Below are 14,466 nucleotides of genomic sequence, written 5' to 3'. Positions count from 1 at the left end.
TATCATAGTTTGATTAAACTCAAATTTATTTACTCCTTTTTTCCATTTATGATACAATAATATTGTAGGCAGTAGAAAAATTGTAAAATTATTTATTTTCTTCTATGATGAATATGTTCTTCAGTTCTTACGTCTAATGAAGATAATTTTATACATGTGTATCTGAAATGTTTACTCCAGAGTTTAGCTTCTTATAGCTTATAGGACGTATATCCGTGGCGCCCTATATCCGTACCAATCACACGTTTTCTGTATTTGACGCTACCTTCACTCACGTATCCTATACAGTATAATCACTCCACCACACATCAATCTTAACATCTCTGCTACATGCAGTCGCCTTTTCATCCGACACCTTGGTGACCCAACATTCCAAACCATACAAAACGACAGGTCTGCTATCACGGTCTTGTAGATCTTGCCTAAGAGGGGATTTTTGAGTGACAAATTACACCTATGACCTTTTGCTACTTCATCCAACCCGCGATAATTCGGCTTTTCACAAGCTTTCGCTTTCGAAGGTGGAACCGACGTATCGAAAGCAGAACGCAGTGAAGCAGACTGGAAGGGATACACAATTTAAAGAAGCTGAATGGAAACAGGAAATACCTATCATTAAGCTCGAAAAAAGTTTTGGTTTGGCTTATCTTAAAACTAAAGCTCTCTAGTCTCTTCCGCCATTTTTCCAGGCTGCTCACTTCAAGTCAGTCATTCGCCCGTCGTCGTCTATAAATTATTTACAAAAAGGTTTGAAGTAAAAGGAATGTTTATCCCATTTTCACATTCAAATTTCAGCGAATTGTGTACTTTTTGGTTTGAATAAAATTGCAATGTTTTTATCATACTTTTATTAAATTCCTATTTTTAATCATTTTTCCATTTTTTATTGTGGTAGTAAGAAAATAGTTTTCTGTATGTGTAATATGTTGTGTGTGTGATACTAATATAAAACGTAGTCTCTGGTACAAATGCATGCCGTAATCACCGGATGTTCTTCTATGACGAACCTGTGCTTCAGTTCCTCTGGCATTTGTCGCTCTAAGGGCGGTTCTTGTTTCTGAGATTTCCTCTCCTTTCTCTTCAAAACTTTGAACTATAAACAATACATATTATGGTCACAAAAGTGCAGGCGAAGCTCTAAATATATTTTCTCATTTAAATTTTCAATCACACCTGAACTTAATTGAAAAAAAACAACTCTTAATAAGGTAGGGCTACTAGGATTTATGAGTTTTCTAGGGTCACAAAAGAAGTCACGACAAGCACGTTACGCAGGCTAGGCTAAGTTTTCCTTCCCAGCGTACTTTACAACCTGCACACAACCCAGCCCGACCAGTCATTTATTATTTATTTAAGCATATAATAAACTGTACCACAGATCATACAATATTTATATAGATCATATAATTTTAGTAACTGTACTAAGGTTCTTATTGTCTCTTTCAAAAAATATTTAATTTTAATATTGATGAAGTTAAATTGCGGTCAGTGCCACCACCTTTTTCGTACTATATAACTTTTCTACAATATATAGTACAAATTTTACAAGGGGAAGCTTTTTGCCCAGCGGTGGACCTGAGATCTACATAAAAAAAATGTACACGTTACTAAAATATTGTCCGGTTGGCAACCTTGGGCTAGATAGACCTGTAATGGCGTCACTAGTGTTCAGTGGCGTCATATAGATCCTAAGAAAAGGTCGAGTCGACGTTAAAAAGAAGTGCAAATAACATACAAATACCGGTCAAGTGCGAGTCGAAGTCGCGCATCGAGGATTCCGTTTTTTTTTAAGTTACGTACTTATTTAATCTTCAGGTTTATTCCTATACATAAGGTCAACTTGATACCTTTACGCGATCCAGGAAAAAAGGGGACAAGCAGACAGACAACGAAGTGATCCCACATGGAATCCGTTTTTATCTTTTCAGGTAACCTACGGAACCATGAAAAATAATTGTAGAATTAGATTTTCCTTATGTTTTAAAGGGAATTGTTATAGATTCGTCATGTTTCTCCGTCTACTCCGGTAGGTGGACATTATGTGGTCCGCCTTTACGATAAAATTGAAAAACACAGATGTAACTTTTTCATTATTTGTTATTCTCAAAATGTACCTATACCTATATCACCAATCAATGTTTACTACTGAGGAATCCTTCATGGGCGAATCTTACTGGCACTTGCCCAATTTTCTTTAAATATAGCTAATTAATTGTTACCCGCAGCTCTGCTCGCGGTAGTTTATATTTGACCTGGGGACCATTAACTACATATTTTAAATCTCATCAAAATCGGCCCAGCGGTTAAACCTTGAAAGCGTGACAGACTTTTGCATTTATAATATTAGTATTAATAGGATACATACGTAGTATATGCTGGGTTGGCATCTATATGCTGGATGACATCGTTGCTCACTACACGTTTTATTTTGAATGAAACGTGGGAAGGCGTTACTTCCAAAATCTTGTGGTTTATTCTACAAAAGAAATATTACCTAGATTAAAGTACATGTACATAAGTACATGATCATTTTGTAACCTAAACAATTTCTGTGATTATCTAGGACTACTCCATTACCTCCCGTGAATGTCGTACGAGGTGACTAAGGGACACATAGCCTTAGCGGCTAATAGGCAACAATATCATTAAAATTGAGGATTAACATTAGACAGGCGGTTGTAAAATTACTGTTTCGAATTATTATTGTTTAGAACCAAACAGTAATAAGGATCCAGGCATTACTGCCCCGAATACAACGGGGTCAATGTGAAGATGGGAAAGAGTTACTAAAACTATAAAACCTGAACGGAAAAAATAAAATAAAATGCAGGATGGGCACTTACTTCAACTTCACAGTTACAATCAAAGTCTGGCAATGCTTGCTGAAAAATTTGGTATATATTAGTTATTATCTAATTGGGCGTAGACTTTGCACTGAATTAGAATGCGCGTTCAGGCAGAAGAAATTTTTCAAAGTTATACATATATATACATACGATAAACCTAAAAACTACTGCACTGGTATTCATGCTGTTTCATAGTTATTCCTGAGGAAGAATCAGAAGGCTTAGTGTGGGTTAGCATTTCACTTTTCACCATCGAATCAATTCGAAGTGAGACACAGCGAACCAATCACATTGCAGTGTGGTTGTCGTTGCGTCACAATGGCGCAATGTGATTGGTTCGCTGCGTCTCACTTCAAATCGATTCGATGGTGAGTAGTGAAATGCAAACCCGCACTTCGCCCACAGGTTTACTTATTTATGTTTTTATCCGAGCGAAGCCGGGACGGACCGCTAGTAATATAATTAATAATAAATAGAACTAGCACATTGTCAGTAGCTCTGAGGCAAACACGCTACTTATTATTGTTACGTAGGATTTGATTTTGAAATATCTTCATACAATTAAATTAGTTGCTGCTACGTAATAAAATCCATCCATCTAAAAGTATCCTTCACCAGGCGGTCAAAGAGAAAATTGTCTCGGATCTACACGTGCATCTACGAGTAATAGAAGAGGTCAACGAATAAATAGATACTTACATTGTTTTTTTCCACCTTTATATTTCCTCTTTTTCGAGTTCTTGTTTCAACCGAGTTGTCCAGCAATATAATATCGTTTCTTATCATATTAGCATAGTCAACCGTGAGTGACGGTTGCTCATCGGCCTCCTCATCCGGATCAAATGGTTTCAGAGGTATAATGTCGTCGATATTCTCAAATAAATCCTTCTCTAATGCTGATTCCTTGAAATAGTTTTGCCTTCTTCGTGTTTTTTGGTCTCTTATCATAAATTCGTCTATATCTGAAGTCCTCCTTAAAGTTGACGAGAGTACGGTTTGAATGGCTATTAAAAAAACTCCGCAACAGACTGTAATGGCAATTAAAGATTTTGCAGCCTGAAAATTAAATACTTTTCTGTTATAATAGCTTGTAAGACAGCCACCCAGGTACAATAGCTAACTGCTTCAAATCTTATTATTTTGGGGATCAATTTAAAACTTACAATGATATTTGTTTGAGCGAAGATAAGCAGTAGCTTGTCTTATTATAATGTTTTAAATTATTTAGTTTAAAACATTATAATAAGACAAGCTACTGCTGCTACTGTCAATTTAGAGTATTTACTCTAAATTGACAAAATTATATCATATCTTGGTAAATATGATAAACTGTCAATGCGTGTAAAATATACTTGTATCCGCGAAAATTAATTGGGCGTAGTTGAAATTTAAAGTAAAGAAGAACTTATGTACAATTAAGATTTATAAAAAACTGCGTTTTCTACACAATGTAATTAGAACATTCAACAATTGTTTAGTTTGGCTGAACAAACTAAACATTGGTCTAAGATTCTCATGAATATTGACTTACCATGACTGCTTATCACAAATAACACTATTCTACTAAAAGGGGTGCAATACCTATTCTACCTTTTATACTCGAGTTTGATTGATGGGTTAAGGAAAAGATCCATTAGCTTGAAAATGATATCCCCACGTGGATATAGTCTCAGTACCCCCGCGCTCGCGTCACCGTCACCATGGTGTTTCGGAGGGGTGTGGAGGTGTAGGACGTAGGTACAAGTGGCGGGTAGGTAAGTCTCTTCAAATGAATCCCTTTGTTGCTGAATATGATATTCCACAGAGTGATGGAATATCAAATCGTATTCAGATCATTAAAATTGAATTTTATGAAATTTATTAATAATAAGCAATAAAGATTTTTCTCGAAATAATTTTTAGGACCTTTGATTTTGTTTAGTAACTAAAGGTTATTTCAAAGGATGTTAGGTTTAGTTTACTATCGGAATTACAAATACGAAAATTGATTTTTCCGTAAATTTTTATTTGAAATGAACTAAATATTGAACGCTATTGTTGACTTTATATCATGGTCTTAAATATATTTTAAAGACTTCGTGAAGAGTTTAAGAAACTTCGAAAATTGTCAACAACCCTACAAGGCTCCCCAACTATAAGTAACCAGAGGGCTTGATGCAAGTGCAACACCTTTTTATCATTACTTTAGATAGCTGCACACTGGTGCTAACTCCAACACTTAACGAAGGAACCGGGAAAATGCTCAGATTAAAGAATATAAGTAGCGATAACGCATAGGTAGATATATGTGCGGAATGTGTATAGAAAGCGGTGGTGGTGTAATGGTTAAGACGCCCGCTTGTGGATCGAAAGGTCCCAGGTTCAAATCCTACTCGTGCCACATGAGTTTGTAAACAAATCTGACTCATATATAGTAGTTTTCATCAATCACCACTTGCTTCCGGTGAAGGAAAACATCGTGAGGAAATCCACACACTGGTTGATTATTATTGTGTGTGAAATGGAGAAGGCAATGGCAAACCACTCCTCCTTAATGGAAAGTTGTGTGTTTCATTCCACGTAATGACCACGACCCTCAGCCATGAGGAATACGACTATGAAGGAGAAGGTATATGTATTTAGAAATGTACTTACTCTTTTGAACGTCATTGTAGGTAAGTACTTGTTTCTGGTAAAGTAAATAAAGATTTTATTATTGTTCCACTCATTTATTATTATTAAATGCTTTGTCTCAAATGTGACAAACAAACGTTTTTTCATCTTTTTGGACTATCATAATGGCTGAAATAAAAGCGAGACAATATTACAAAGATACTTTTTACACTCGCGTTTTTTCTTACGAGTCCTGACGTGTAAACAATTTTCACAGTAGTTAGAATTTGATGGAAAATCAGTAAAAGGAGTGGGAGGATAGGTATAGAATAAAATATTGTATGGTATATAGGTTCTCTCTTTTTATCCTATCTCGTTCTCTCTCTTTATCCTATGCCAATGTACCTGTGTGAATCAATACATGTGATTTCATTTTTCCACAGAAATTGCATATTTGCTTTTTTATTTCTCGTGGTTTGGGTTTTTGTTTGCTGCGGTTTCGTCTCCGTACTGGCGTGAGAACATAGGTATTCAACATCTTTTAAAAATACTGGTCTGATCAAAACATTGAGAGTGTAATTTTAATTTTTTATACATTTATTTCCTTTTCATCCTGTAAATTTGTATGAACTATTTTTTGTCCTTTACAACATACACATGTTTCAGAAAGGAGTGCATATAATGTTCCTTAAAATACACACTATATAAATTTATTGTACAATTAATAAATTAGTCAATTAATTTGTAATGCAAAGTATATTATGTATATTTCAATGAAACAAATAAATATATTAGGAAAAATCACACAGATTGAGCTAGCCCCAAAGTAAGTTCTAGACTTGTGTTATGTGATACTAACTCAACGATACTATAATTTATAACATATACATATATAGATAAACATCCAATACCCAGGCCCATCAAAAAAAGACCATTTTCCATCATGACCCGACCGGGGATCGAACCCAAAGGCAAGCATTTTACCACTGCGCCACCGAGATCGTCAAAATTGTTTACCTTTTTTATGTACATAAACAAACAGGTGTAGCTACTAGGGAAGCGGAAGTATCGATAGTTTTGTCATCGACAGTCGACTATGAAAATAATTTATGATATCGATAGTGTTTGAAACTATCGATAGTATCGATAACAAAAAATGTGGCAATACTATTGACACGTAAAATTAACTATCAATATTAGGGGTATTTTTTAGACACTCGATAGTCTTGTTCCACTAGTGATGAAATATCGATAGAGTACCTCTCTCTCATCCTTGTGTTCTAGTTGAAATAATATAAATCAACATACTTACGTCTAAAATGAACACTAAAGATCGGAAATGTTTTAGACATGCACATCCACCGACAGTTGTTTACTCTCTATGAGGTTGATAGCCTGTGCCAGCGCCTTGTACCCCTGAGGGCCCTCGAACTCCTTGAACGGGTCTTCACCCTGAACCACTCCGTGCAGCCTCAGCATCAATAGTCTCATCAGCTCTCGTTCCTTCACAAGGACCTCTTCATTCATTACGTGAACGTTTCTCCGTTTCAAAAACACGCCATGTTTTTTGAAACAATGCCTATTAAAGTCGTGTTTGTAACTATAGTCTTGTGAACACATCTGAAATTTATTAAGTAGGAAAATCATTGTTGCGTGAAGAACCATTTTTTTTAAATCAAAAAGCACAGAAATTTGAAAGATTAGTATAGCTTCATGGTAACAGATTATATAGTAAAATATTACTTACGTCGCATCTATACGGTCTTTCTCCAGTGTGCACTCGTAAGTGATGCTTTAGACCAGTATTCGAAAAGAAAGTCATATTACAGAGCTCACATTTGATAGTTTTATTTGCAGAATTATGAAGTTTGACATGTCGTCTCAAATTATTTTTCTGCAACAAAAAGAAATGTGAAGATCAAAATTATTTTTAGGGGTTGAGAGGTTGTTTCCCAAGTACTTTGTCGGTCGGCGCAATACGGCACTCCTGCAGTTTGTCTGTTATGTCACGGACAAAAACTGCCGCGAATGCGCGAGTTTCTCACGCGGTCGAGCTGCGTGACACTACACATCCAACGGAGCATTATCATCTTCGTGACTCGCAACTTCCTTTTGCACATTTCACTTCACAATCTATCTCATCTGAGCGATTTTTCGGTTGCTTCGAGCCGTTGAGCATCGGAGCCCCTTGAGCCCTTAAATGTACGTTATTAATCGCTATAACTGGATATATTAAGAAATGTACTTACTCTTTTAAATGTTTTATTACAAATGTGACAAACAATTGTTTTTTCATCATTGTGGACTATCATGTGACTGAAAGAAGAAAAGCAAGTTCAATATTGATACCTTAAAAAAATAAACCCACGATGCCAACCGGCACAGTCCTGGTTAGGCTGGCAGGATCATTGTGAGAACTCAAAGCATTTATTCAGAAAATAGACTTATAAAATACAAATAGAGCTGTGACATTAGCATTTATGTTTATTACCATAAAATAAAAACATGTTTCCGTATTCGATACAAACCCTGATAAACCAAATAAACGCAGGATCCTTATACTAATTATAATAAATGCCTCAAAATGATTGTCCAACAGCCACACGACAACATTCATAATGCCCAGGCAATGTGATAAATTAAGTGGTTCAATTTATTTGGCCTGAAATGGCTTGTCTATATTCAGTGCTCGGTCATTATCAATAACCTGGTCCATAACATACATAATATAGGTATCTATGGAAGAAAATAGGATAGTATCGTATGAAATGGTAGTCCACCTTTTCAAAGCACCTGGGCTGTTGAATGTAGCGACGCATTGATCACATTTATATTTTCTATGCATCTCATGCTTCTTTTTGTGTTCTTTTAGTTGTGAATCCATATAATACGCCTTTTCACATATATCGCATTTATGTGTTTTCTTCCCTGCATCAAATAAACATTAAAATGTAATTGTGAAAAGGTAAAATATTAATGTCCTAGTAAAAATATAAAGTTCAGATAAGAGTTTTTTTAATGTAACAGCTACCAAATTTCATTGATCATAAGTTAATAAAGTTACTTCGCGTTGTCATATGAGATAAAATACATCTACAAGGGGTTTGCGTGAACTATCCTTGGAATAACTTAGCACGACATTATTATGAGACTTAGCAATATTCATAAGCTCATCACCTATTGGACAGACTATGGGACAAAACAATGAAATCAGGTTTTATAACTATTCGCTCGCGAACACAATAAATTTTGATGACATTTTATAAAATTGTGAATATTTCAAAAATGACTTAGCCGATTTTGATGACCCACAAACTTAAAAATTCTATTGACAGATCCTACATACATCAGACCAACGGTTCGGAACTCATTTACTTAGTATCTTTTCATCTCATTTTTCGTTTAAAATTTTATATATAGTGAAAAATAGTCATAATACAACAACTATCCATCGATACAGGGTTAAGGCAAAGTTTGATAGTGCGACATAACACTGTAATGTCCGTTACAGTGTTTAGCCATATCTAAATGTACACTTACGTTATTTTTTTTTAACAATACTTAATAGTTATAAGCGACTCGGCTACATATATAAAAGACACATATAACTACTTAACTTCTAGATGCAATAAAATATACATTCAATCAAATATCTCAAAACGCATTTTTCAAAGTTACAATCTTTTGGCTTGACACGGCAGCGCGTGCCGTGTTCAACAATATATAGGTACCTACATAAAATATTTTTTAATTCCACGATATTTCAGAATCTATTCATCAAATTTATGTGCTGTAAAGGACAAAATTTATCTTCATGAAATTATATTGATGATGAAATAACTTTTAATCATAAGGATTAATATGCTTGTGTAGTAATAGTGTCGCGGACTTTTTTATAGATCTACTAAAAACCTATATTTTTGTAGTACATTATATACATGTATAATCAACAGTAGAGTCAGCGCATGCACGTAAAGGTTTTCGGTAACGCTTTTTTCGGATTACATTATAAGTGTTCATTGATATGGCTGAAAACTCATTTATTTCCAAATAAATATATGACTATAGCAATCTCTAATAATGTAACTTTCTAATAGTGAAAGAATTGTTGAAATCGGTTTGGTAGCTTCAGAGATTGGTAGATTGGTAGCCTCAAACATACAAACTCACCTCGCGAACACAATATTTTATTACAAAATTGTGAATATTTCAAAAACGGCTTAACCGATTTTGTTGCCCACGAACTTAAAAATTCCATTGGCAGATCCTACATACCTTTTAAATTTCAAAATCGGACCAACGGTTCGAAAGTTATCGCGTTACAAACAAACAAATAAACAAACAAACAAACAAACAAACAAACAAACAAACAAACAAACAAACAAACAAACAAACAAACAAACAAACAAACAAACAAACATAGCTCGAAGCGAACGCGTATAATAAGTTGAATTATGAACTTAAAACTTAAATTCGACGTAGCGAAATTTATTACATAATGTATTGTACCTGTGTGCACCAATATGTGCGTTTTCATTGATGAAGTCATTTTCCCACAGAAATTACACATCTGCCTTCTAATTCCTTCAAATTTGGGTTTTCGTTTCCTAGCTTTTCTTTTCTCTACTGGTGTGCGAACAATTGCAATATCTTTTAAAAGTACTGGCTTTATCAGAACACTCAGAGTGTCATTTTTCATACATTTAATTCCTTTTGATCCTGAAAATTATTTTGAATTCATTTAAGAAACAATTGTATTTAGCTACTTTAATCATTTAAACAAATTTTGAACATAACATTCAATCAGTTTTTGCAATGATTACCTTTAGACATATTTTTTGAGTGTCTGTTTTCTTTCTCCTTTCTATTTTCTTTATTTTTCTTATTTGAATATTCTGGCAAATACTCGCCATCGGCATCGCTGCAGCCATAACATTCATTATCATAATCCTGTTATAAGAAAATTAAGAGACATTTTTTTTACATACAGAACATTTATGTTACCTATATAGTTACATATAAGTATAGAAATCGTGTTATCAACAATTTCATAGAAAATAGACTGTGATATTTTGTATACCTAAAGCATGAAATATACTAGAAGTATTTACGCGAGCACTGCCAAACCGGATTAGATTCGGGTGCCCCGCAAAGATGTCCGCGTATCGCGGTCTAATAATGGATTGGATCTTTGATTGGATTGGATGGACAACCAATACTTATAGACTAGTATATTATGCTCCTCATAAGGAATTATACCAACGGTGGATTGATAATGCGATCTGATGACCTGGTTTAATGCTAATAGTTCAGTTTGTCTGTCCATGCTTGATTGTTGATACCTATGCCCAGTGACCTTGCTTCATCATTCAAGATATTACTATGCTACTACCTATGTGTGCTGAATACGAATTTTGTGAAAATTTAACATAAAGGCCGTTTGAAAGTATCAGGGTATTTTTTTATTACACTTACTGCATCTAAATCATCGTCAAATAGTTCAGTTTTAACATCATCACGAATATTCTGAGGCCTATCTTCATCTGCATATATTTTGGATTCAACTCTTTTTATCATAGTATTGTTAAACCAGAAGAATTCGGATTCATCATTGCGACAATTATCCAACACCCCAGCAATATTACTTTCACAAATTTCTTTCTTCATGTCAATTTCAACTTTAACTTTGATTTCATCCAAGTTGTTGAAGTTAATTCTTCTTATACTAGTGTTTTCACATAATACTAAATTGGACCTAAAATATACATAAATATATGAACAATCTAATATGCCCGAGGCCGAAGTGGTAATGCGCGCGCGGTATAGGGATAAACGTCAGGGCACGCACAGTAAAAAGAACTCATCACAGTAGGTGAAAATGACCAAAAATTGAATTTTAATAAAGCTAACTACCATCTATTATATTCAGTATCAATTGGATTCCTACGTACATATTGGACAAAGAATCCAGTCTAATTTTTTGTGAGACTATTTATTCAATATTTAATATGCATGTGTTCCCAGAAAGTAACTGAGTGCTAAAAATTGTACATATTCATGGCCTACCACATAGTAACAAAATCAATACAAGCCCACCTGCTTGATGTGATAAAGTTAAGTTCTTTGGAACTACGTCATATTCTAAAAGGGCAGGAAAATCTCAAAAAACTTTTTAAAAAGAGCTCACCGCTGAGCCGTTAGTGCGAGAGTTTGTTAACTACTTCCATTTTGTTTATAGAAATAGGGGGCAAATTATGATGTAAACGACGCCATTATGAAAGCAGGTTGTGAAATGTGTCGGGGAAATTTCCCAGGCTTTGTTCGAATGTACGGGAACAAAGCTAGTATTATAAATGCATATATTGTTATGAAATTTGGTACAACCTGAATAGGTAGAATATAATTGTGTACAAAATTTCAGGTACAGTCGATTTTGCGTGAAACAAACATAGACACATACATCCATCCTTAGCCAACTTTCGCATTTATAATATTAGCAGGATATTATACAAAAGTTAGCAATGATACTTACATTTCTATCATATTTTTAAAATTAAATGCTTCTTTAAGTTTTCGCCGACATTGTAAGCATAAATGTGTATGTTTATCATCTCTGTTTATCTGAAACATTTTAATAAAATAAAGCCATATTAGAATGTTAATATGAAACAGTGTGATCATTGTTTGTGTTTTAACCAGGCTCTGATTTTTTAATTTCCTTTTTAATAATATTCATTCCTAATACATAGACTGTATGTGTACTATCATATTGAGATATTGAAAGTTCTCAATTTAAACTAATTATACAAATGAAGAACTGTATGTAGTGAAGAAGAAATAAATTCCTCCAAATTATTCAATAAATATATTTTAGGAATTCAATTTTATTCTTCTTATTGAGTGTCACTCTGATCTCAGGGATTATTCCGAACCTCCCTAACCTGGTCAGGTTCATACATATCTTCCTATTGTAATCCGAATTGTGATATAAGTAGGATTATAATGTTATCTCCTTTTTCATAGAATAAATGTTATAAATATTTGGCAAATTAAAGTTTAATAATCACAAAAATCACAGAATCAAAATAATTAAAAATAATATAATCATTTAACATAGGTAGAGATTATAATCTCCTCTTTCTTAGAATAAAACCTATTAGTATGTGTCAAATTTAAATTGTATAATCACAAAATTATAAGTAATTTAAACAAGTTGATTCTGTTATATTATAATTTTTGTGATTATTGTGCAAGTGGTGGTGGTCTATGACAACTATTGTATTTAAATACATGAGTCAACATTAGATTGAGATATAAACTCATGATGCATAATTAAACCTAAGACCTTTCAATCAGATCAGATCAGATCGGTAGATATGGTGTACGTAAAGACTGGATCACAATATTTTTCTGACTAACACTAGTTATTATTAATTAATGTTCTTGTTCTTGCTTCTCTGTTTATTTGGTCCATAAGAAATCCAGAAGTTTCAAGTAGTTATCTACCCATGCAGATGTACGCATAGGTACTTGAAAGCAAATTCTACATTTCACAAGGATAACTTCAAGTACTCCAGATATTAGGAACTGTATAAAATAAAATATGAGTTGGGTAAAATAAAAGGTACCTATGTACTCACTTTAATATTTGAAATCGCGGTTATCATATCAATATACACGATGTCATCTTCTTTGTCAAATACTGATCTTAATTTTTTACTACTTTTAAGGCACAATCTACATTTATCCATTTTTTACCACATCTGTTTGGCTACAGAAGTACACAAAAATCCAAATTCGGATTACAAGTACAAATATGATAAATACAAAATTACATATTATTTTCAATACTACTAAGTATAAAAAATAGGTTAGGTAGGTAGGTACCTAGTACCTGTTATTCTGAGAAAAAAATATAGAAAATTCAATTTATGTTGCAAGATTTTCAAATCCAAGAAAACATTGTTGGTGTTTGTTTTCAGCTTCAGCTTCCTGTTGTCTTCCTCCTGTCAGTTGGCTGGTTGTTTGACTTTGACTTTTATTTTTTTTTATTTTGATGATTTATTGTTATCCAAAATTTTTGATACTTTGCAATCTTGCTTGCTATTGCAAGTGTGGGCTCAGCACAGATATAAGAGCATTCAGAATTCACATTTATCCCGCCAGAGAACAGCACTGTATGTTAGATACACAAAAGTTTTGCCGCCTTTTGCTATGTCGATTAAAACGTTTATTTTAGAGTACTTTATTTCATTATTAATACCTTTCATTATGTAAGCATTCGTTTGTGAAAATATACAACAATGTAGCATATTCGGGTGCCGAAATATTGGGAAAAATAATTTTCGAGCCAGTAAACGGTCGAAAAGAAGCTCAGAACACTTTACACGTGAAGACTTATTAAAATATGGACTTCATACAGGTAAAATCTTCAGTCAAAATCAAGTTTCTATCAATTTATGACCACAGTTGACCAAATAATGCAGAACATAACCTAAAATAGTGTTATTATTTTCAGGATAATCCACTAAATCCTTCCTTTTTCTTTTAAACTCGCACCACGATTATGTAGAAGGTATTTTTGGTCGTAAATCTGCAACAATATTGAAAATTGGCGGTTTTTGTCTCCATTGGCAATGTTTTTGTTGTTCTTCCATTAGCGCCACCTACGCTGAGCTTTGGGTAATATGCCCTATTCAACAAGTTCGCATATGTTCCTGCCACCTTCCTGCAAAAAAATACAGGATATTTATGGGACATGTTTTTATCATGTTTCTAATTTCTGTGGGCCATAGATTTAGAGCGCGCGCGGGATGGGGATTTTGTTGCAACTAAAGGCGAAATAATGAAATAGTCATATAGAATCGATATTTTGATAAAGAAGAACATACCTGTAATCGTGATTGATAGTAGAGGTACCACGGAGTAGGTAGGTAGAATTAGTAGGTAGAGATACCGACATCTCTACAGCTACTAATTCCATGGATTGTCTTGAAAGATTTTGGATAAGTAAGAATCCAAAATCTTT

At 33.8% G+C, this 14,466-nt stretch overlaps 1 protein-coding gene across 3 annotated transcripts; it reads right to left on the bottom strand.

Annotated features, from left to right (window-relative positions):
* Positions 1-3,717: 3,717 nt before the first annotated feature.
* On the bottom strand, positions 3,718-13,516 carry LOC128670721 (zinc finger protein 226-like). 3 transcript variants are annotated; one of them, XM_053746648.2, is made up of 11 exons: positions 13,079-13,516; positions 11,971-12,059; positions 10,914-11,193; positions 10,262-10,388; positions 9,948-10,157; positions 8,219-8,366; positions 7,688-7,754; positions 7,186-7,332; positions 6,751-7,058; positions 5,481-5,627; positions 3,718-3,902 (listed from the first exon to the last, which is right to left on the bottom strand). In XM_053746648.2, exons 1-9 carry the CDS (start codon positions 13,187-13,189, stop codon positions 6,783-6,785), a joined length of 1,455 nt encoding a protein of 484 aa, XP_053602623.1. In that variant the 5' UTR covers positions 13,190-13,516; the 3' UTR covers positions 3,718-3,902; positions 5,481-5,627; positions 6,751-6,782. The 3 variants fall into 3 exon arrangements, with proteins under 3 accessions (XP_053602623.1, XP_053602625.1, XP_053602624.1); XM_053746650.2 differs by having other exon boundaries at positions 13,326-13,511; XM_053746649.2 differs by having other exon boundaries at positions 13,333-13,511.
* Between the last annotated feature and the right edge of the window lie 950 nt (positions 13,517-14,466).

This window comes from Plodia interpunctella, chromosome 6, assembly GCF_027563975.2.
Source record: "Plodia interpunctella isolate USDA-ARS_2022_Savannah chromosome 6, ilPloInte3.2, whole genome shotgun sequence".
Classification (NCBI taxonomy): Eukaryota; Metazoa; Arthropoda; class Insecta; order Lepidoptera; family Pyralidae; genus Plodia; species Plodia interpunctella.
The sequence above is the reverse complement of the archived record's forward strand: the minus strand, read 5'-3'. Positions and strand labels throughout refer to the sequence as shown.

What these genes read in the sequence shown, in the direction of transcription:
- LOC128670721 (XM_053746648.2), bottom strand. Translation starts at nt 13,189, where the DNA reads ATGGATAAATGTAGATTGTGCCTTAAAAGTAGTAAAAAATTAAGATCA. An exon ending in TTTAAAAATATGATAGAAAT is followed by an intron (nt 11,194 to 11,970) that starts GTAAGTATCATT and finishes TGTATATTTTAG; the next exon opens with GTCCAATTTAGTATTATGTG. An exon ending in TTGACGATGATTTAGATGCA is followed by an intron (nt 10,389 to 10,913) that starts GTAAGTGTAATA and finishes TTCTTATAACAG; the next exon opens with GATTATGATAATGAATGTTA.